The sequence below is a fragment of the Drosophila teissieri genome, chromosome X (assembly GCF_016746235.2).
Source record: "Drosophila teissieri strain GT53w chromosome X, Prin_Dtei_1.1, whole genome shotgun sequence".
Classification (NCBI taxonomy): domain Eukaryota; kingdom Metazoa; phylum Arthropoda; class Insecta; order Diptera; family Drosophilidae; genus Drosophila; species Drosophila teissieri.
This window is the reverse complement of record NC_053034.1, coordinates 21,812,046-21,835,311: the sequence shown is the minus strand read 5'-3', so window position 1 is coordinate 21,835,311 and position 23,266 is coordinate 21,812,046. Positions and strand designations below refer to the sequence as shown.

The 23,266-nt window shown below is 42.3% G+C and overlaps 1 protein-coding gene across 26 annotated transcripts; it reads right to left on the bottom strand.

The window, feature by feature from the left end:
- Positions 1-2,290: 2,290 nt before the first annotated feature.
- LOC122624485 (inositol hexakisphosphate and diphosphoinositol-pentakisphosphate kinase) lies at positions 2,291-23,263 on the bottom strand. 26 transcript variants are annotated; one of them, XM_043804047.1, is made up of 17 exons: positions 22,648-22,763; positions 21,758-21,888; positions 21,097-21,155; positions 16,136-16,568; positions 15,794-16,036; positions 14,598-15,096; positions 14,261-14,532; positions 14,026-14,206; positions 13,776-13,973; positions 11,943-12,963; positions 11,572-11,884; positions 7,188-9,194; positions 6,081-6,473; positions 4,672-4,744; positions 4,389-4,620; positions 3,558-4,134; positions 2,291-2,795 (listed from the first exon to the last, which is right to left on the bottom strand). In XM_043804047.1, the coding sequence occupies exons 1-17, from the start codon at positions 22,653-22,655 to the stop codon at positions 2,443-2,445; spliced, it is 6,993 nt and encodes a 2,330-aa protein (XP_043659982.1). In that variant the 5' UTR covers positions 22,656-22,763; the 3' UTR covers positions 2,291-2,442. The 26 variants fall into 26 exon arrangements, with proteins under 26 accessions (XP_043659982.1, XP_043659983.1, XP_043659981.1 ...); XM_043804048.1 differs by having other exon boundaries at positions 21,097-21,149; XM_043804046.1 differs by lacking the exons at positions 21,097-21,155; positions 21,758-21,888; positions 22,648-22,763 and adding an exon at positions 17,694-18,718 and having other exon boundaries at positions 7,188-8,024; positions 8,082-9,194.
- Positions 23,264-23,266: the final 3 nt, after the last annotated feature.

Below are 23,266 nucleotides of genomic sequence, written 5' to 3'. Positions count from 1 at the left end.
AAAAGAAAGTGAACAACATGTCGAACACCGGGTGACTCTTTCCCCGCCGATCTGAGATCGCGTCGATTCTGCCAGCAGCCAAGAAATGAGCCACCAAACGAGCTTAAACATTTTCTATTATGCAAATAATTGGGGGGCTGCCGCCGCCACGCTCGTTTCCATGAATATTCAGTGGTAGAGGCAAACAAATCGAAAATTAAATTTTAAAAAACACACCAAGCAGCGTGGTTGCGGAATGCCAGTGGGCTATGCCAATTTTTTCATTTGCTCGACAAATACATTCGCCAGCTAACTAGTGTACATGTTTCACTCATTCTACATATATTAACAGGGCGTGAAATAATACTTATTTAATAGGGCTTACTTGGCTATGTAATATTTTGTTGGGATGTTGTGTCGCCAAAAACTTTTTTTTTGTGTGGAAGCTCAAGAATCTACTAGATAAACCAACTTTTTAACTCATATTGTATTTCCTTACGTCTCCATGCTCATGCGGACAGATGAACGGACAGATGAACGGACAGATGGACGGACGGACAGACTTACATACTATATACAGACAAATACCTCTCAAGTGTTTTATAAAAATTGCTAAATTTGGCTAAATAAATTGCAGTCAGTCGGCCTGTTTATTTGGCTGGGCTCTCTTGGCACTCTATTTGCATTTGCATAAATTGGCGAGACCAAAAAATAAAACGTAGAAAAAGGGTCACACTCTCTAGTCTTTTAGAACTTTCGCCGGGGGCGAAACTTTTACGGCAAGACGCGGCCGCACCTGTATGTTTACCTTTATTTTTACCTGCACCTAGCCGCCACTCCCCCGAAACAGTCCCCACCCCCACAAGTGGCCCGCATACTACGGAATACCAAGCAGCGCACAGCTAATGGCTAGCTATGCGTACACTGAGAGAAATCAATCATGTTAGCAACCGATTATAGATCGAATGAGGTGCTGATCAAAAAAATATACACTAAAAGGGGCGGTTAGTTCTCCACTACTTGGCTAAAATGGAAATAGGAATTGTAAAATGGTGTGTGTAGAACGGGCACGTCAGCGTTTTCAGTGTATCACCACGCGAGAGTGGGAAAGTGTGTGCTAGCCGCACTTTTGCTCTTAATACAGTTCAATCGCCCCTCGGCACCCGCCACTGCATAATTGCTCAGACGGAGGTGCGCTCGCAAACTTAACCAAAAAACTAAATCGAGTGGAAACGTTTTGCTCTGCCATGATTTTGTTTTCCTATGCTAATTGCTAATTACCATACTAAAAACTAAAGTGGAGTGAAAACTGAATTCAGCACGCAGTGCGTTCTGTCAAGCAGCAACACAAAATAGAGCGCTATATTAAACTAGATAAAGCGAGGGATAACTTCCACTACCTATCAAGGGTAATTTTCTACCACTTTCTCATAGCCATGAAGAAATATTCAAGCCCAAGTAGCAGTGCAGGCTTAGAAGGGAAGAACTCGATCGTACTCCAATATTTCAAATAGAAAGTGGCAAGAACTTTTAGCAATGCTAGTTTAGCTTTCATTGAACTTGCTGTTGTGTTTTATATATGCTTATTATTTGTTGTGATGTAAACAAATGCTGGCGACCCCACTGGTGGGGCTTTATTTCTCTATTCCAAACATTCGAAACCACTTCTTTTCTTGTTGGCATATTATATCAGCTGATATCAGCTAAGAAGCCAGCTCTGGAGCTCTGGCCATCCGATGAAGATGCGGATTACTCAACGAGCGGCAACAATCGCCCGCCTATGGGACGCTAACAATGATGATGGTAATGAAGTCGATGATGCCGGGCTGATGGCTGATTGCTGATGGTGATGGCCTGCAGCTGTAGATGGATGCGATGATGCCATGCTAATGCGCGGGCCAAGTGAAAGTGCGATTGGCTGTCAATGACCCACCTGTTCTACGGATATGGCGACGCGGTTCGGCCTGCGGTTTCACTTGTCAACCTCGATCCACATTCGGTGTCATTGCGAATTCTAAATTGCGTATTGCGTATGGCAAGCACGTTTGCATAAGATATATGTACATACATTTGGCTTTTATGTGGCACCCACTGAAAGTGTGGGCCTTCGGATGAGGGCGTTTTCGGGGCATGAGTCTGAGTTATGGCCCGCATCGCTTCGCATGCCAGATGTTGCAGAGAGTGCTGAATAACTGCAGAACTACTACTTATTTGCAGTTATTTGCAGCACCGGAAATTCGGAGAGACATTCGGATACGGACTTTGCATTAAAACAATCTTCCTATGGACAAAAATAGAGATAAGCCTTTTATTTGTATTTTCTTGGCCCAACAACAACAAACAGTTTGATTAAGAGTAAAGAGTCCGTAAGCGAGTTGATCTATGCGATAACTCGAGTTTTACATAAGCGCGGCTCAAGGATGCGAGTGCTTTTAGGATCTGGATCTGGAGTTCGATTGAAATTTAGGCGTGCCTTTGCTTCGAGTTGCTAGGAGCGTCGTCATCGCTAACCTGGTCGATATCGGAACTACCAAAGGATAGGTTGGCGGGCGCCATGGCCGGCAGCAGTAGAAACTCGTTGAACAGGAAGTCGGCGTCCATGGATTGCGTTTTGCCATGGTATCCGCGCACGACGCCCCGCTTAGGTGGTTCGATGAACCGCTCCTTGACAATCAGCGCCCCCGGCGAAGGGGACGGCGAGGGGGACGGCGATGCCGAGGCGGAGCAGCATGTGTTGATCATCCGTCCGTAATGGACACGCGGTGGCTCCCGCTCTGCCGGGACTCCACTTGCACCTGCGCCTCCACCATCGGATCCTGCAGAACATACGTTTACATTTAAAATTACGAGATACAGGAACATCATTTAACTTGTAGTAACTAAACGACTCACGTAGCCTATTAATTCCTGAAATTATTGCTAAGTTATATCAGTTTAAATGTGTTCGCCGCTAAGGGATTCAGACTTCTACGATACCACATTGTCCTAAAGCTCATATTTTTTACTTATCCTAAATTAAACACCGTCTGGTATACATTCAACCCGCAATAAAGGAAAATCTTGAATTAAATGTCAGGGCAATAACAAGAACTGTATAGTCGGCAAAACAATTACTTTCCGCACGTATGTGGTAACAAGCAAAAGCTTGGAAAAGATTGAAAATAACCGTAAGATATCTTTAAAAGTTTAGTGCCCTTAAATAAAATCTTCACCTAGAACGATACAAGTTCGTGCCGCGAAGGCATCACAATAGACTATTTACACACTTATACAATACAATACTTCTTATACTTTCTTACAATGTAATCTTTTTTATTACCAAACCGGTTTAAAAATGTTTCCTACATATGAAAATCAATATCGGTTGGTATTCTCATGTAAAACATTCAGTTGAACATAAAATGGTTTACTTTTAACATACAAATGTGCCAAAAAAAAGGTTGTAAATACGAATAGATCAAGTTACTGTCCTTATTGCAGCATTGTTTTTCGTATCAAAATGACACCACCTTCTTAACTTTATAAGAGGTATTCTGCTTGGTTTATATGAGTCAAAAGTTGCCCATTATTGGCACTACCTCTCTGACGCTGAGGCGATCCTCCGAGGACTCCACTGCTACCACTTTTGAGGTTTATGCAGCTCTGGGTGTGGCTCACGTTGTCGTAGTCATTGGTGGTCTGCATGGGCACCCGCTTTAGGGTGTTGCTTTCGAAGGGAAAGTTCGAGTTCGATGTGGACTGCGTGAGGTTCTCGAACTTGCGCAGCCGAGCATCCTGGCGCAGATGAAGCGGTCCCGCCGCCGGCAAGTTGATAGAGGCGTGCAGAATGGCTCCGCCCCCAACTGACCCGCTTGACTCGGTCTTTTCCTGACACGTTGCTGGAGCCGCGTTTCCCTCGAACAAGCTAATCTGTTTCTGGATCCTGGGAGAGACGGGATCATGGGCACGGCGCACTGGTCGCGCATGCTCCGGCGAAGCTTGGGTGACTCGAACGGGCAGTGCAAAGCCAAATCGTGGATCGTCGCTGGAGACCTCCGGGGGACCCTCTGCATGGCTGGGGCAACAGTAGCAACTCTCGAGTCGCGGCTCACAGTCGGCGGGAAGGGAAGGTGTTGTGGCCGCCGACAAAGTGGCATCTTCATCATCTTCGAACCCCTTGGAGAAACACGAGAAACGATATTATTTGCTAATATATAAGTAGAAAGCAGACCTAGGTTAGTGACCTTGCTACAGGAAACGTGAATTAGGAGTGGGAATTTTAACTGATAAGAAATATTCTAGAATTTGTAGGCTTCTTTCGAAATCAAAAGGAATAAATTAAATAAAGTATTAAGTAAGTTACTGTTTTCTTAACGTGTGTATGGTTAAAATAGGTAACCTATAATATTATCGAAATAATCTCCACTCACTTCCATGGACAGCGTAATGGAGCCCTTGTTAGCCACCATGCTCAGATCCAGATCCATGCCAAAACTAACTGGTGTGATGCAGGTGCTCCCGCTGCCCTGTTCCTCGCAAACACTCAGAAAGACTCCGCCGCCCATCGTTCCCTCGCCGGACTCCAGGCTGTCCCGATTCATCGGCTGAAAGGAGGCGGGACCCGCGGCCCCTTGCTCCATAATCTCCATGGTAAGGTCCAAGCTGGTAGAATTGTAAATTTGATAAATACATTATAACAAACTAAATTGTCACCTTGGCTTTGTTTCCAATTCGGGTAGGGTTACCTCCTCCTCCTCGGCTGCCTTCAGACTGTCCTGCTGCCAAACTTTTTGTTTACGGATGTGTGGTTCGTGATCAAGGGGTTGAGATGTTAGTTAAATAATTACATATTACAGGGAGGTAAGGACACGAGCGAGAATAAGATCACGCATAAACAGAAATTTAGTGTTTAAACCAATAAGTAAATAAGAAATTTGTGGCGTAATAAATATACAAAAACAAATAAAAAATATGTATAATCACAATATTAATGAGTTATACATTTTATATTGGTAATGTGTTATATTTTGATGAATTTCAACACGCATTCTTGTTGAATTTTCGGATCTAAAAGATGCAATCTCTCGACGAGATATGGTTTACAAAGAACGATACTATACTTATTTACACTATTACTTTCCCATGAATTTGTAATGCTTCTTTAGAAAGTAAAGAAGCAAAAACTTTGATTCCATTTCTTTTAGTGTTTTTTTCTAGACGCCCAATTAATCTTCATAAAATATTTACAAATCTTTAAACAGACAAGGGGAAAAAGTACAATATATAAAAATAGACACATGCAAAAAGAAACAAGCGAAAAAGACCATTAACACTTCGACAGCAAAAGTTAGTACTTAAAAACTTAGTGTGTACAAGAAAGAAGGAAATTGTGAAAACAAACTTATATTGGAGTACTTCTAGCAATATTTATTGCAATTCTGAACAAACGACTTAAAAACTATAGGAATTTAATACACAGTTTTCATGCATATCGATACATACATATATGCATAAATATGAAATTATATTGGTTATAATTATACACAAACTGGTAAAAGAAAGTGATTGCTGCATTTGTTTTAAATGCTGGGCTCTGTTGGATTTTCTGAAAACGAAAGTAAAATATAAGTGAATAAATTGTAAGTAAATAAAAATAATTTTTTTTGATTTGCAGTTTTCCTGACTTTGTTCTAAAACAAAAAAGTTCTTTTGTTATGTAAAATTTGGTCTTTTAAGCCTCTTCTGTAAAAGTAAAAATAAAATGATTGCATAAAAAATAATGTCATTTGTCATTCCTTAAACAAAATTATTAACACATTTGTTCCTACGCCATATTTGGCTTTTTATATTAAAATAAAATAAGTGCTTAAAACAGACATTTTATTAACAACATTTCAGCGGAGAGACAGTGAGCATAGATAATTTTAAATTTTCATAACATAAGTGCAAGAATATTATTGGATAAAACTTATAAGCTCTTAAAATTTTGAACAAAAAACATCCCAGCAATTTTAAATTTGGTAGGCTTGAAAAGCGTAGGGATTGTGTGGTATATAAAAAAAGAAACAGATCTTAGGCCGTTCAGCACTGCCACTCGATCAGGGACTTTTTTCGGCACTTACGCTCCATCTTTCCCACCAGCGATTCCCGCACTTCGGCGCTGCTATCGTCCAGATTAGGGCACTGGCTCTCCGAGAGAAGTCGCAGAGGGGCATTCGCTGTGGATCCGGACTCGCTGCCACGCCGGTCAAAGGTGGTCGTTACGGTCGTTGATATCGGCGGTTGTCTACCAGTTTGCGGCTCGTGGCCGATCGCCTCCGCCTGATTTGGGGCGGTTAGAGTCATCGAGGAGACCGCTGGCAAGGTGTTCTTAGAGAAACCCCGAGGCGGAGACCCAGTCGGCGTCTTAAAGATCTGCGCCAGGATCATGTCCTGCAAGAAGCAGTCCAGCTTGCGCAGCGAAAGGGCGTTGTGCAGTGTCTCAAGCGGGCGGATTGGTGGTACATCGCCAAATCCTACAGAAGAAAGTTGTTATATTCACGCAACAAAATTGGGATCTTTATATTTAAATGTTTGAAGGAGTACACAACCTTAGGAACAGATCGTAAAATTAATGTATATCATAGCGAGGTAACACAATAAGTAATAAAGAAATTCAAAATCGTTAAGTAACAGGTCTACTTTTACAGAAGTTCTTTTCCTACAATATACATCTTTTTAGAAACTACCAATTTCTAGTTAAATACAACACATTTTTGGCTTGCGTGTGCCAATAGACTGTTAATATACTTTTCGGTGCTTCTTTTTGGGTACCCACACATATTTTCATTTATTTTTGAGTTTTTAGAATACCATAATCCCTGTCCGTGCTCTGCACACGGCGTTCATGATATTACCTTTTGGACAAGTAAGTAAAAAGTTCCTAAGTTATTTTGTCGTTCGAAAAAATGTAAAAATCTATTCCTCCTATCCGAGTGATGAGCAGGATTTCTGTTTATTTCCCATTTATTTTATGCCCTATTTTATTTGTAATAGGAGGCAAAGAGGAGGCAAAGAGCTTCGAAGCTAATTTTCATAAAAAGATGCTAAGCTCTATTCATACACCTTCCCAAATGAATAATATGACACGGTAAAATAAAAAGGAAAAAGTAATGCCTAATACTTCCTTAACGTAGAAGACTTTCTCCTCCCAATCATATCATATCATACCACGCATGTGGTGTACTCACCGGATGAGGAGACCGGTATCATGTCGCGAAGATTAGGAGCGGACGAGCTGCCGCTGATGACGGCGGTGCTGAAAAGGCTATTTGCGCTGGTGGCCATCTTTTTGCTAAAACCACCGAAACCCAACATTTTCATATAGGACATCTGGCCGGCAATACTGTGTCTTTGGCGACGCGACGACGTGGACGAGTTGGCCGATGACACCGATGCCGAGACCGACACCGAGACTTGGCTATCTGTGGCGATGGTATTGGTACAACAAGACGGGGTCGTGGTAGTGTTGTTTGTAATTGTGGCGGTGGTGTGGTTTTCGTTCAGTGTGTTATTGATGGTGCGTGAATTTCGTTGTTGTTGATCGATGGTCGTTGTGGAGTTTTGGTGATGTGGGTGTTGGTGTTGGTGTTGGTGTTGGTATTGGTGTAGGTATTGGTGTTGGTGTTGGTGTTGATGTTGATGTTGATGTTGATGTTGATGTTGATGTTGATGTTGATGTTGATGTTGATGTTGATGTACATAATGTTGGTGTGGTGCGTCGTTTGAAGTGGGATCGATCGATTGGAATTGGTTAGTAAATGGTCGATTAGAAGACATTGTTGCTGTATTATCAAACAAAGCTGCTGCTGCTCCAGTTGTTGTTGTGGTGGTGGATGTTGGTAATGTAAATGTTGGTGGGGATGTTTGGGTGGCTGTGGGTGCGAAGTCTCGTATACCTTTTGTAATATCGGTAGTAGTAGTAACTGTTGGTGTAAGCCCTGGTGCACATTTTCCAATACTTATATTTGTTTGTATATCCATTGGTGTATCTTCTGCTGTCTCTGTTGCAGTAACCGTCGTTGGATCTGTTGTTATAGTGGTTGTAATCCCTATTGTCTCTATTCCTATATCGTTTGATATACCTATTTCTTCATTTATTTCGGTTCCTATCGGTGTAAGCATTGCTGAATCTGCGTTCGTTACAGTCGTTATATTGCAATTTCTGGTGCTGGTCAATTCTGTACTACTTGCTGTTCCCGTAATGAGCACAGTGGGCAGATTATATACTACTTGAGGAGCTGGCTGCAGGGCTTTGGGATCTACCTCCATTATAGGCGTGACCTGCTCTTCTATGGGTTCGAAGCTGCTTACAAAACAGGCGCTATTGGAAGCTGCAGAACCCACGGATGAAACAGTGAAGCGAAATGGATTTTCCGTCACAACAGGAGCAGAAGCTGCCATGGACAGCTGACCACAGGAGCTACTAGTGGCCTTGCGTTGAGCAGAGGACGAGACAGAAGCCGAAGCCTTGTCCATGTCCTGACAGAGTCGTAAAGTAGAGGCAGTGGGCGAAGTGGTGGCATGCACCATTGGCGAAAGAGACGCCACCACGCGCCTTTGACCGAAGTCTGCGCTCATCAGGATAGCCGGTGCTGAGCTGGACAACTGAAAGTCATCATCAAAACTACTGACACTCACATCCGCCGCCGTTGACGGGTCACCACCTTGCTCCTGATTCTGGGTAGTTTCTTGCGGAGAAGGCACCACCACCACTTGTGCCAAGTCCATTAGGCTTTTTGAGTGCGAGTGCGTCTGGGCCGCTGAGCTACTGCAATTGCAGGAACTTAAGGGTCGCTCATTGGTGGCCATCGGCGAGATCTGTGGCAGATGACGGAGCTGCTCGAGATATTCGCCATCGTCGCAACTCTCCATCCGCCGCATGGTCAACACGTGAAGGCGTTTGTGCGCCGAGGGACCGCATTGGGGAGTGGCTGGATGCAGCGAAAAATCAATGTCCGACAAAGGCAGCTCGTTTGTCGAAGAGTCAATTTTAAAGAAGGACAGACTATTCGTAACACGGATCTGAAAGGCCGTGCGAAGATGCGCTTTCGGATGAGCTCCTCCATCCGAGTTACTGGCAGCGCCCACTCGAGCATGGGGAATCTCCCCGAATTCAGAAGTACGAGTCCGAGAACTATCCTCATAATTAAGTATAGGATCCTGGGAAATTTCCCCGACGTCAGGGAAAGCAACTACTATAGTAAATATAAAAGCAAAATTCAGTCCAAGAGCAAAAACGATGAAGGGTAATTAGTTTGGCATGATTATGGGTTTGGGTTTCCGGTCCAAAGTCAGCCAAGTTTGCAGTGATATATTCGAGATTTTGAGTGTCGGTGCGTTGTGTATGTAATGTTGTGTACAAATAGAAAACTCATTAGCCGAGATAATCAAAACGACGCAGATCGCGCACAGTTTGTAAAAAACAAAGGTTTGTAAAAACACGGGGATAGAAAAAACCAAGGAAAACAATTTGTAAACCAAAAGGAGAAGATATGGAAAGGCAATAAAATCGGCAAGCCGAATGGAAAATACTCTTGCAAGAATCTTAAGACTTATGAACTTAGCAAATTAAAAGTAATTAACATTTATAACGAAATCATTTCACATCTTTCACTTGTGCTCTTATTTACATTTAAACTTTGCTATTCCACCAATACATTTTTCCTTACTAAGGGTAACCTTAAAGTTATAGTTAGCTACAGTGTTAGCTTCTGAAATACATTTAAACAACGCATTTCACCACGCGTTCTAAAAATTATTTGACAATCTTGTAGACCCCACAAGAGCATTCAAAGACATTGGAAGCTGGCAAACTTGGAAGCTGCAGAGGCAAAGGCCCTTAGTAGAAGCTATTAGTAGTGTATACAAATTGCAACTGGAAAACTTAAGCTTCGGAAAGTAAGTGCGTTTTTGAGTCCGGTTAGGTCCTGTGGTGGAGTCTGTGGTGGTCTGTACTTTGTGTGTTTCCATGTGATTGTGGGGGTGGTCGTGGATGGGTGGGAAGGGGTCTGGATCTGCAAACAACGACAACGAGCAACGTACAGATACAGACAAGAAAACTCCGCAAAACCAAGCACAAATTTTCTCTTTTTTCCGTATTTTCAAATTCTTGCTTTTCATGCACGGAGAGAAAAACAGAGATAGATAGACAGGACAGATAGAGGCAGACAAAACAGGCAGATATATGTATAGAGATAGAGAAACTAAGAGGAGCCAAAAATGGGATTGAACATTGTGTGACCGTGGCAGCTGGACACCAGCAAAGATTTGTAAAATGCCCTCAAAAACTTCTTTGGAGGCGCAAATCTATCCGGGTGTTCAGCTGCCCCTCTGTAGGGGCGGGGAAGAAGTGCGGGGGCGTGGCTAGAGTGGCTGTGTGTGCGTTTTGTTGTGACTGAGACGATGTGACCAGCATTGCCAAGTACACGGGATTCCGCGGCCAGATGCTTATAGATTTTCAGTTTTTCTCGAAAACACGTTTGTTTGTTTCTTTTTCATTTGATACAGATCGAAATACAGATCGAAATATATACGTATATATAACGAAAAAGGCTTGTTTGATGTGTCCCATGTGTGTGTGTGTTATTTCGATTCTTATACAACAGAAAAAATGAAAACCGAAAAATGTTGGGCACAGCTCAAGAGAGGTAGAGATGAAAATTCTTTAAAAGTTGTTCTTGAACAATAGTGAATATGATGTAAAATCACAACTGAATATTATTCGTTTACCATTCGAAATAGAGACATCTAGCTAAAGGATATATATTATCTATTCATATATATATGAAAATTAAAATAGGAGTAAAACTCGTTTAAATATTTTGAATGGGGGGATATGAAACAAAATTTAAGCGATTTCTGGATATTTGGGAGGGCGGGGGCATTTCCTTTTTTTTTAGTGTTTTCTTGGGGATTTCCCAGTGGTGTTAGCTGGCTGTGCGGACGGGAGACGTGAACACAGAAAACAAAGGAACGGCATGCAAATACCCCACAAAAAATGTATCTTAGAAACCATAAAAGAAGACACGAAGTTATACACATTTTACAGAAGAGGTGGTACTTCGGAGCAGCCGAAGTCTGAAAAATCTGGCAGAGGGATTCGTCTACTTTAAGTATTTACTTTAAGTATTTAACAAACTTGCCTTACCTACAGAACTTTGTTCTCAAAGATCACTAAAGCCAGCCTTGTAACCATAATATAGAGGAAACTAGTTCGCAAACGAGCACACTTTTTACCCGTTCTGTGAATAGAAGTCCGATATAATATAAAATGTTGCAATCATCATTATTCGTTAGACGAATAACTCCTCTGCCAAATTGTTTTGGAAAACAATGTTTAAGTAGGAAGAACCAAACCGAATCAGAGCGGATTAGTCTAAAACTGGGAATAGCCAATCGGGTGATTGTGAGATGTGTTAGACAAAAGAGGAACGCGCAATTTGGGAATTTTGGGAAGCTGGAAGAAGGTGGGTTGTGAATTCCCCACCCCGAAGAAAAGGCGGCTGCGAAGGCGGCGGCGGCGGCGGCAAGCTTTGCTCGATCGACCGTCAGGCCCTGCCCAAACATACATACCCGGTTCTTTGGCACAGACGCCGGACGTGGGACGCTGCTCAAAACTCCGGGAGCGTGGCTCGCAGTCAGGACTCACTGCCCTCATATCCGGACTGATTGGTCGAAGCTGCTGGTTTTGCTGCTGCTGCTGCGAGGCCAGCTCCTCGTTCAACCGCTTGGCTAGATCCATGGCTTCATGGCCACTGACCGTGTGATGGGCTCCGATGGGGATGGGTTTCGATTTGAACTGCTTGGATCTAAGCTCCAACCGGTTGAATCCGAAGGCAGGAGAGGTGCGTTCCGCACTGCGATCCGAACTCCTTTGGCCGGATGTCTGAAGAGAAAGGTAAAGAAACATAAGCTTGAATGCTTGCACAAATGTAACAACTCACCCCTCGCTTTTTGCCCTCCCGCTCCTCTCCTGAATTCGAGTCGTTCTCCTCCTCGATCCTGGCAGGATTTGACTCGTCCGAGGATTGCAAACTTACATTGCAAGCATTGTCGCCGTGCGAATGCGGCCGAAATCCCGGACCTGGTGGTAAATTCTTTTGCACACAACAATTTACACCCGGACTAAAGTGCAGTTCGACATGGAAACGTTCCTCAGAAGTTGGATCTTTGGTAGGGTCCTCGTAGAGCATAATGACGATCTGAGACATATAGTTGAGCTCCGATACCATCGAAATATAGTCCATAGCCCGACGCCACTGCTCATCTGTGACCACATTAAGCAATCCCCCATAACGCAAAACTGTGAGCAGCGAGTGGACATGCGATTCGCTAGTAAAGTAGAGCCTTGTGCGGACATGCCTCTGAGGACTTGCAACACCATGGCTGTAATGTGGATTCAAACGGTTCATAAACTCGTCTTCCACTTCATCGATGTTTCGCTGCAGATCACCCTTGATCTTTCTTAGCAATGGTGAACAGATACCTTGACCTATTGCCAGTTTCTCCTGCGGCGTCAGGCCATACTCCTGTGGTATGACTATATCAGCCAGATTCTTCGCGTAGATATACAACTCCTCCGCCTGATCATATTGCAATGTGTGCTGATTATGCTGCAGATCGTACTTAATGCAATCATATATATCTGGAATCTTTGAGATGTCAAACAACTTGGATTTGGTGCTAAAATCCTTCTCAATTTTTTCCCAGCGACAGCGCATCAGGTCCCACGTCTCGCCGTGATATAAGATGGCGTCCTTGGTCTTCGGATCATCCTTTTTGATGCTAATAATGTGAAGAAGCTCGCGGATGAGCAGGTGTACGTGGTGACAGCAGTCTACAGGATTTTTCACAAAATCCAGCGCCTGGGTAATCGATTTGCTATTGCAAGGATTAATCAGCTCGCGATCCTCCTTAGAAAACTCTCGATCGTTTTGCATAAGCTCGTGAAGGCGACCTTTAGCCCTATTGAGGTGAAACGAATTTGACAAAATTCATAATTAATACAAAATAACAGTTTCAAAATAAAAAGATTCAATGAATAAAAAATCAAAGTAATATCTGTTTAAGGAAAGGATATACACATTCAGTACATACTTAATCTCAGTTTTCTAACTTTTATTGTTCCCAAAGTCTCAGCGTTTATACGGACGGACAGACAGACGGACGGACATGACCAAAATAACTCGGCTAGTGATCCTAATCCGGAACATATATGTACTTTATACTTACTAGAGTCGGAAAAGCTACCTGCAACATATTATTATTCAATTTTGTTTTTATTCTGTGTTTTGTGTTTATTCCTGTAGAAACGAGTGTCACCAACAATTTGTAAATGTCATGTCAACCGCATATCAACTTTTTTTGCAAACAAAAAATGTATTATTTATTTATAAAAAGCCAACTTAATATGGAAATCTAGCGCAAAATCTGATCTATATCTATCTGATATTAGGAATAGCATTTATGGCCAACAGCGAAATAATATAAGATTATAAAATGTGTATCTGTGTAAATTATGTGTAATAGTACTATAACTAAAAGTAATTAAATTGTAACCAGATATAGATACAACAATAAACAATTGGGACCTTCTATCAATTTCGATTGCAAGCAATTAGTCTTAGGAAAGCCCGGTAAACAATTCAATATAAGAATACTAGATCACTTATCTATGTCATATTCGGATATAATTTGCTTATTAAAGCAATAGTTTACATATAGCTGCTGATAAGCCCCATTGAGAGGGTTGAAACAGGCTTGTAAAATGAACTTACAAGTTTTGATACTTGCTGGAGTCGCAATCATTGTCCAGCAGTCCATTTGTATTGGCGCTCTTTACCATCTGGACAAGAATAGGTGTAAGTTCTCCCTCCAAGGCCAGCAAACCCTTGGCAAAAGCGGCAGCCGTCATCTGGACACGACCCTCATCTGAGGCGTAGATCTTCAGGTCATGCCGGAACGTGGAGTGCAATCTAAAAGGAATATGTTAGAATAATAATCGTTAAAAACTAGTGGTGATCTCACCTTAGCAAACCTAGACCTTGGGTGCCCGAGTAATCCGATCTTCCCTGGCCACCTGGATACATGCATCGAAAAATACGGCCCAACTCCTCCGCCTGGATGCGGCCTGCTGGCGTCAGTTCGCCGCCCCACTTAAGGATGAGAACCAGGGAAGGCTCCACCGGCTGATCCGCTGCTAGATTGGCTTCAGTTTGATTAATCGGGGAATTCGGATTCGGGGGTATTCGACTGGACTTACTATCATCGGAGCTGGAACCACGTGGACGACCTTTTGGTTGGTATTTCATCTGAACCTTCCGGTTTATACCTGAAAAGTGACCGTACATCTCCAGAACGTTCTTCAGCTGCTCCAGCTTGCTCTCCTTTTCCTCAATCTCGGCATGCGCTTTGGTGTGGATCTCGCTGAGCAGGAAGCGGGCGATGTCCAGGATCTCTTGAAGCTGTTTCGGGCGCTTAAGCTTAACGTGGCCCAGCTTGTAGCCGTCGTACTTCTCGAAGATCTCGAAAAATCTGGTTAAAAGAGATTTGTTTTTATATAGATTCCTCAGAATTTAACAGAAGTCACTTTAACTCACTTGGGATGCCGCACCTCAACCTTCATTTTTTGTTTGGGCGTGCGGTCGCCATGTCTAATTACAGCCACCACGCAGCGCAGCTCCATCATTTTGCCGAAAGTGGTGGGCACAATGGGGGGATCGTCTAATTGAAAGGGCACTGACCACGGGATGTGCAGGGTAGGTGTCAGCTCCCTGAGAATCATGTTGCCCAGTATCTTGGCGCAGTCGTCATAGTACTTGTTCGAGTTCTTAACGAAGCTAAACCCGTTAACATCGCAGACATAGCTCTTTCCGTTGGCTCGCAACAAATCGAATCCACAGACGGTTTGCTTAAAGGCCAGGCACACCTTGCGTGAGATGAGCTTCTCGGAATGATTGAGGATCACTGGATAGCGGATCTCTTTCCCCTCGCTGTCGCGCTCTACTTTGCCATCCAGAGCAGGACTTTTACGGGCTTCGGCATGGGCGTAGTCCGGTCCCACGGTGTACACCTTGACATCCGTGCCTGAAAAGTATACTAAGTTGTAAAGGTGATGCTGGATTCAGTGCGTTCGACTGGCGGCCACTGGTGTGATTCGGTGTTTTTCTTTTGTTTTTCTCTATTTACTAGATTTCTGTGAGCTTGGCGATGAGTCGCGCGTGCGGAGCGATACGCAGGACAAGGCACAATGAGCGATGCTTCGTTGAAGGATTAGATTAGGTGGGTCGGTCTACAAGAATGGAGCTAGCCAAAGCCATAACAAGAACAGACAGCCAGAGCGCATAGTGGATTAGGGTAGCGATGGAAAAGGTATACAATATTGGGTATACACTTGTTTTTTAATTGCAAAAAGGTTGTTCTACACAAATCCGGAAATTTCTAAACTTATTGAACAGTATTTTCGATCGATTTAATATAACATGTTGAGTTTACCAAATGACTTAAATAAATAAATACTTAAATAAATCAGTCAATAAATTAAATTTTAAATGTAATACATAAAATAGGATTTTACGATTAAATATGTATATATGGCCACATGATATACAATTTAAAACCAATTTGAACCCATTTCATAAATTAAACAACAAATATATACGTGGCTAAGTATCTAGATATGTTTGGCTACCTAGATACTACCCATTTCTTGTGCAGAATGGGCGGGAAGTGGAGGGGTTTTAGGTAGTACCTACAGCTGCATTAAAAATGGGAGCATAGAGAGCAAGTTGCATACCATCGGTGGGCATAAAGTCCTCGTAGATAAATGATCCTGTCTTTCGCACCCTTGACTCCGGAGAATATACGCTGCTCCGACTGCCGATCTTTCGGAAAAGTCGCTGACTTCCACCGCCCGCCGACGTCGGGTAGTATATGTATATGTTGTGGTCCTCCGCCGACACAGGCTTCTCAACGAACGGCTTGTTAAATGTAATGCCATTTACCTCCACATGGTCCTCGGATTCAATAAGCTCATGGTCTGTGGGGTGGAAGTTAAAATTAAGCCACAATCAATTTTAAGTACACTGGGTTAAGTAGCAAAAATGACTAATTCTTTGTATGCATGTATAGTACTCACGTTTGGGATCCGGCGAATCGCGATCGAGGACGGCATAGCGCGGAATCTCAATGCCCTCCTTCTCGAGAATGGCGTACACCCTCCTCCTGTCCTGAATATCGTACTGCATGTGCAGGTTATTTAACACAAAGGGATTCCTTAGCTGGGCATACTCGATGGCTTTCTCTAGGGGAAACCCCTTCGAGTGAAACGACACCAGGCAGTCGCAGGTGGGCCAATTTTGGACCGGTTCTCGCAGGATCACGTTCTCCTCGAACGTCACCAGTTTGATGAACTCGAACTCCCCAAGCCGTGTCAGGATCTCCTTCATTGGCTTTGACTGTGTCTTCTTGGCCATCGCGCAAATGCCGACGACCACCTGCTTGCTGTTGCTGGAAGAGGTGCTCGTGTCGGAGTCCATCCCGTCATTGCTGTCTCCAAAGTCCGTGTCGCCCTTTGAAAACAGAGAGAATCGGTCATAAATGAGTTATATACAGTGATTTGCGTAGGCAGGCAGCAGGCAACGGAATGTCTGGATTCTCGCTTCTCAGATCTTTCGGGTATTACTTTTTTTTAAGTTTATTAACGTGTCACTTTTTCCCACTCCCACTACGCAGCTGTGTCTTTGAAAAGAAAAAAACGGCCCATTTTAATGTCGAATTATGTTATATTCACAGAAAAAGCAACACACAAGTAAAACGTATGTAAATCCTAAATCTTATTTACATTTTTTAGAAATGAGTTGTGACACTTAGTCATAACCATTTTTCAGTTCATTATTATACCCGTCACTCGTAGAGTAAAAGGTAGTAAACGGGTGTATTAGTTTGGTTGCCAAGTATGTAACAGGTAAGAGAACGCGTTTCTGACCCCATACAAAATACTTATTCTATAATCACTCAATCATGTTCGCCACGCCCATTCCAAGCCCACACATTTCAAATCCCTGAAGAGACATGATAGAAACTTTGGTTGGCTGTAAATACTTATTTAGTCAACATGTAGCGAAACGCCGATAGTCAGCATTGATAAAGATATATATAGAGAGAATCTCCGAATGCATTAAGTTTAAGTTCGTATATGTAGATCTGTTAAACAAATAACGATTTTCAGAACGTAATAGAGTCGTAACTTATAAATATAACTACCGCTAGGTGGCGTTCGTGAGCTATATATGTAGATATCTCACAGACACCAACTCCTGTAAGTTTTACATTGACTTTTGCCCAATTGTTTTAAGGTGAATTACAATACATTTTGTTGTTGGGATGTGGCAGTTGGTTTATAAAACAGCAAAGTATTGGTTGCCAGAAAGTTTTGGCTTGGAAATGGAAGATAACCTAAGGGAAGATAATCTCTAGAACATGGACCATAAATAATGGTCAAACCACGAATTGGAGAGTCCCTAAAATCCAATTGTTCCCTCCAAGTCACTTAGGAAGACATTTGAAGCCTAATGTGGTTCAGGTGCCACCCGATCCACAAATCAATTAGCGCTCAATTCGATCTCGACTTCGCAAACTTTTAACGACTCAGGGTCCGATCAATCAATATCATTGATCTAACCAATGAGACCTACATTCATACAGACATCACAGTAGCAGAAATCATCACTCTCCTCGTCGCTGCCAAGACTCTGTCCGTAATCCTCGTAATCGCTGACGTTAAAGGGTCCGTACTCCCCATCGTCGTCGTCCTGGCTCCTATAACGCGCATTTCCTGCACCAGGTTGACTGCGGACTCCGGCACTTTGACTCCGTCGCTGGCGCTGCAGCAAGCGATTCCGACGCAGGCGATCGCGCCCACCACGGCGTCTTCTGGCTATGGTTTCATTAGACGGCACTGCGTCCAAGCTGTGGCGACGACTGGTCTGCGGATCCTTAAAACCACTTTCCTCGCACTCGGAGCCGGGCATAACCGCTGCTGCGGTCACGGCAGCTCCAGCGGCCGCGGCGGCTGCTTCGAGTTTTTTCTTATGTCGCTGGTGACGAGATCGGAGCTTCTTGAGACGCCACCAGTCCTTGAACCAAGTCCACTCCATTGTGTTGCCAACTCAGCTGCTTTCTGGCCAAATCAGGCTGTTTTCCGAGTTGAAACTCCAAACCAATTATATATTGGGAAATTGTATTAATCTTACGTTTTAAGTGTAAACGATTTTCAGTTTTTTTATTCACGCAGGACGGTATCTTGGAACAGTATTTGAAATGTTTTAGCTTACGTTAAGTCAAAACTTTAACATTTGGGGTTCTCACTTAAGAGAAACCAGTTGAGAGCACTTTATTTATAAACATTCAAGTTGTTATCTACATTTTATATGTGTGGTCTGTGATATTAGCGGGATTTAGCTGCGCTCTTGCAGTCCACTGCAAGACAACACTGATGGATAGTTCGGGGCAGCAAACCGTACGTGCCAATCCGGCGGATTCCCCAAAACCAGATGACCTAACCCGAACAAATACTGAAAACGCCAACCGTCGAGGTCAGCGTGCGTATTACGACCGTCCCGTGCAACGCGGCCAACTGACTAACGGAACTGAAAAACGGTTTGCTTGGGATCGCTGGGGATCGCTGGGGATCGAATCGGATCGTATCGGATTGTTTCAGGGCGTACGCCAATTCGTTTGTGCGCCCACTCACTCAGGGGAGAATCTGATCAGCCAGAGACAAAAGCGCAGACAAAAACAGAAAGAGAAGTGGTCGCACAAAGAGCAAGATAGCGAAATACACTGGAAAGAAATGCATCATTTGAACCAATTGATTCTAACTTTCAACACGATATATACCCGCGTATGAATACCGAATTCATACGTACGTGAACTGAAATATCCCTTCATTTTGCCACTTTACTCTTGATTAAATGTCACCTGCTTTGCTTTTTTAAGGGGTTTAGCAACCTGGCCAAAAGGAAGTGTTAACTATCATATATTAAAGTTCCAGTTAGTTATTCGAAGCTTCACAAAGTCTCAAATCAATGTCTCCAACGATCTTTTTCAATATGTGAGAATCACATACTGGTGCTCTATAAAAATGCAGTAAGTGAAAATATTCACGTAAATTACATTCGCCCGCAGTGCATTTTCAGTAAATTATGTATGCGTTTTTGTGGTTAAAGTAAACGTAATTTAACAACAAATAAAATGAAAGTAATTTTTTATAATTTTCAGTGCATGAAGAGACCTAGAGCGGGGGAACGACGGAGAGGCGTTCTCTTTGTATAATTGCTTCGACATGCTGAAGGCGTCTTGTTATCATCGTCGCTTTCATTTGTTGACGACACGACTTAACTACAACTTATATAGCGAACACGTCCGGCCGATCGACCAGTGTTAATGAGAGCGACTACAAAGGCAACAAGAGCGACACAAAGAGCAGCGACGAAAATCGGTAACCGGTAACTGCGGTCGCTGAAGCTGAAGCTGATAAGACCTTCAGTGATAAGGGCTCTGCGGCTCTGGGAGCACAGATCTGCCTCAGAAATCCGGCCAAGCGCCAATTGGCCAAGTAAATAATTGCTCTATATATAGACCCTGCCATTCGAAACGGTGTCCCCCATCAATTATCACCTTCATGTATCTTTCCGCTGAGATCTCAGTTTTCCCACTTCCCGCACTTAAAGATGAAAATCAGATGAAAATACAAAAATACAGGTGTAATTCATCGCGGCGTCAAAACGGCCTGACAAAAGGGGGGTTTCCAAGGCGGGTTCGAGTTGAACAATTTGTATTTTTTCAGATTTAATCCGGTTTCACCTATGAGCAGTGCAATGCTGTAGACTACACTTCTAAACTGCAAAACCCGAACCGCTTATATTGTATTTTTATGAAACTCTCAAGCTCGCCTTTACTATTTGTTTAAAAGAGAAACTAGCTGGTCTATAGTTTAGCTGTCTTAATACCCTTAAAGAAGGTATATACTGTGCAAAAGCATGCAACGCTGTGGAAATGACGGTTGGACTTTATTTCTTGGCCACATACGTCCGTCTGTATATAAATGTTCACTGCCATTTTCTTTTAACCACAGAAGATAAAAGATTCATTAAAAAACATATATCAAAAAACTGATAAAATATGTATAGAATAACAATAGGTCATTTGCAATAATAATTATGTGCAGGTAAACAAAACTAGAAACAAAAATGTTTAAGCTATGTAACAGGTAGAAGGAAGCGTTTCAGCATATATATCTGTATATCCTTGATCAGGATCAAAAGCCAAGTGGAACTGTTTTTTGATATTTTTTAATTTTTTTGTTAGATAGACTTTACATGACAATTCTATCGATTTGCCAAATAACCTTTTGCCACACCCACTCTAGTAGCCTTTTTTGCCCAATATTAGCCATATTTATTCTTCTTCTTGAATGGAGCTTGAATTCACTCGTTGATAAGTCTCTTTTCAGTATATATGTACATATGTACATATATATATATATATGGACAACTAAGTTCTATAGTTTCCATATAGCCACCCAAAAGTATGAAATGGAAAAATAAAGTTTCGCCCAAGTGCAGCCCCAAAGATTGTCTATAAATCTTGGGAAATCTTTGAGGAAAACTTCACTTTACTATTATGCCTCTTTAAGCTCTTATGCAACCAAGCACTTTCATTTTGTTTACCTGAACACAATGGTTTAATAGGAAACCGAGGAAAGAAATGCCGCTCTAAAACCGTTCCGTTCGAAAGTCGGACCTGGACTGCGAACCTGAGGATGCAAGTGGGCCCACATCGGGGGTACCCGAGATTCCAGACGGAGTCCGAAGCCAAAAGCAAACAAATTGAGCAAACAAATGGCATAACCGGGTAATTAATTAATGCAGCCAAGAAACCAAAAATGTAATTAGAACTTAGCGCGCCCGCCCATTGGGCAAACAATCAAAACGTAACGGAAACCAAAAAAAGGAGATTCTTAGTAAAACAGTTAAATAGCGAGCAAAATAGTGCAACATAACGGGAACGAAAACAAGTGCAAGACCGAAGAATCACCGGATGGGAGAACGATGAGGAGCGCGGCTCCAGGGGCTCCAACTCACTGACGTCTGTCTCTGGATTTTCGAGGGGGCGGTGGGAACAGCAACGGATGGTCGGGAGAAAAGGGATAACAGAAAGTGAATGTGGGAGCTGCGCACAGAAATAGACAGTGCACTGAGAGAAAATCACACTGCCTTTTGAAATGTTGTTATGAACATAATGCTGAACATAATTACTGTTTGAAAAAACTTGTTTAGGGCTTAATATATTTAATTTTTGGAACAAGTCAAATGGAATTAACTATGGAATCTTCATAGTTAGCAATACAAAACATCGTTACAAGCTGCAAGTGAAACTATAATTATTAAACGCTTTTAACCAAATTCGGAATATTATAACACACTCACAAAAATTCTGCAAAAATTAAAGCAGTTTATATCAACATATTTTTAATCGAACATAAATTTAACATCTCATGTAATAGCTAAAATCATTTCAGTTTATTATGAATTATGAATTATGATATTATGAATTATTATGAATTATTGATTTCCCTGTGGCTCGTGTTTTATTTTTCTCTCTCAAAGATTTTGTAATTTCTCTATTTAATTTTTAAACAGTTCGGACACTTTTGCTTATATTATCTGTGTTTTTCCGAGTGTAGAACGTAACGCACCGCCCAGATTCGGAGTGGAGTTTACGTGCGTCAGCCAGCGGCGTTCCCCCGCTGCGCCACGCCCACCGCCTCCGAATTTATCGATGCTGTTTCCCATTTCTTTTTTAAGGTTCTTTTTGGTTATCTTTTCGCTAGAAGGGTACACAACAGATGTAAATTATGTACATATGTTTATTCCAAGACCACACACACACACATTAGAAAAAGAGTAAGAGAGAGAGTCTAAAGGAGAGCAAAAGCTTTTGGCATTGACATTGAACAGTCAGCTGTTGGGAAGAAGCACAGGAATGAGAAGAATTTAGGAGGACGGGCAGAAGGACGAGGAGGAAAAGAAAAAGCTACCACTGCAAGAAACCCGCAAAAAGTCAGGGTCAGCTCCCGCATGCAAAAATCTACAGTCGAGGTCAGCTTGATAATAGCACCAGGTTTAAATATTTTGTAATACCGTTCTCCTACTTCTAAGACCATAATACACATTATTTTATAATATTTGACTTCTTTAATAAAACAATAATATTCAAATTAAAATCACTCAAATTTGTTTTAATAAAAACAGCCTGTCCTAAAAAGTCAGGTCCACATAATAAATGGAATTCGACTAAATGAGGTATTTTGTAGATTTTTTTTAATGAAAGGCAATGGCGTGGCATTAACCGTATTGGTTTGCAATTTATATAACTCATAAAATGTAAACCTGAATATATAATAATTTCGGATGCCATTTTAAGGAACTCAAAGATTTCTTGACCATTTCCCCTTGATGTTATTATTGCGACCTTCAGTATAGACAAATGCTATGTATGCTGCGTATTTATGCACATAAACAAGAAAACTAATGCGTTTTAGTTGGTTAGGCTAGATTTTAGTGGTAAAAACGATGTAGCGCATACGTTGCCATCCTGTAATCCCAAGTAGAACCCGACCCGCTGCTGCGGCTGACTTTGGTGCGGATTTTGCTGCTGATGCTGCTGGGATATATCCTGGTACCCCGATTCCAACTCGGTGTAGGACATGGTTATCCTGTGCGTTGGTGTTAGTGCGGGTTATCCAAACAAAACAAAAAGCAAGCAACAACACTGGGAAATTTTTTTCGATTTTCGATTTTTGTTTTGTTTTTACATTTTTCACTCTCACACACACGCACGCAACTTTGCCGCGTGTTAAAAATAAGAGGGTGCGCTTTTATTTTCGTTAACAATTCTTTTTCTCTCACTGTCCTTCGATTTACGAGTTACGAAATCTGTTTTTGCTCTGGTTTTATTATTTGTAATATTATTATTTCAATTTGGTGAGTCGTGCTGAATTCGCCGCCGGCGGAAAGATAGAAGTGGGCGGGGAAGGCGCGCGAGCAGCTGGGGGAGTGGCAGGGTGGACGGGGAGTCGGCCAGTTGCTGCGGGTTAGGTGCTCAATGGTAATTAATGGTTATTAAATTAGTTTTCTCTCGCTTTTGATTCTTTTTCTGCATTTGCTGTTTTCTTTCAGAGCCAACACACGAACACACGTCCACT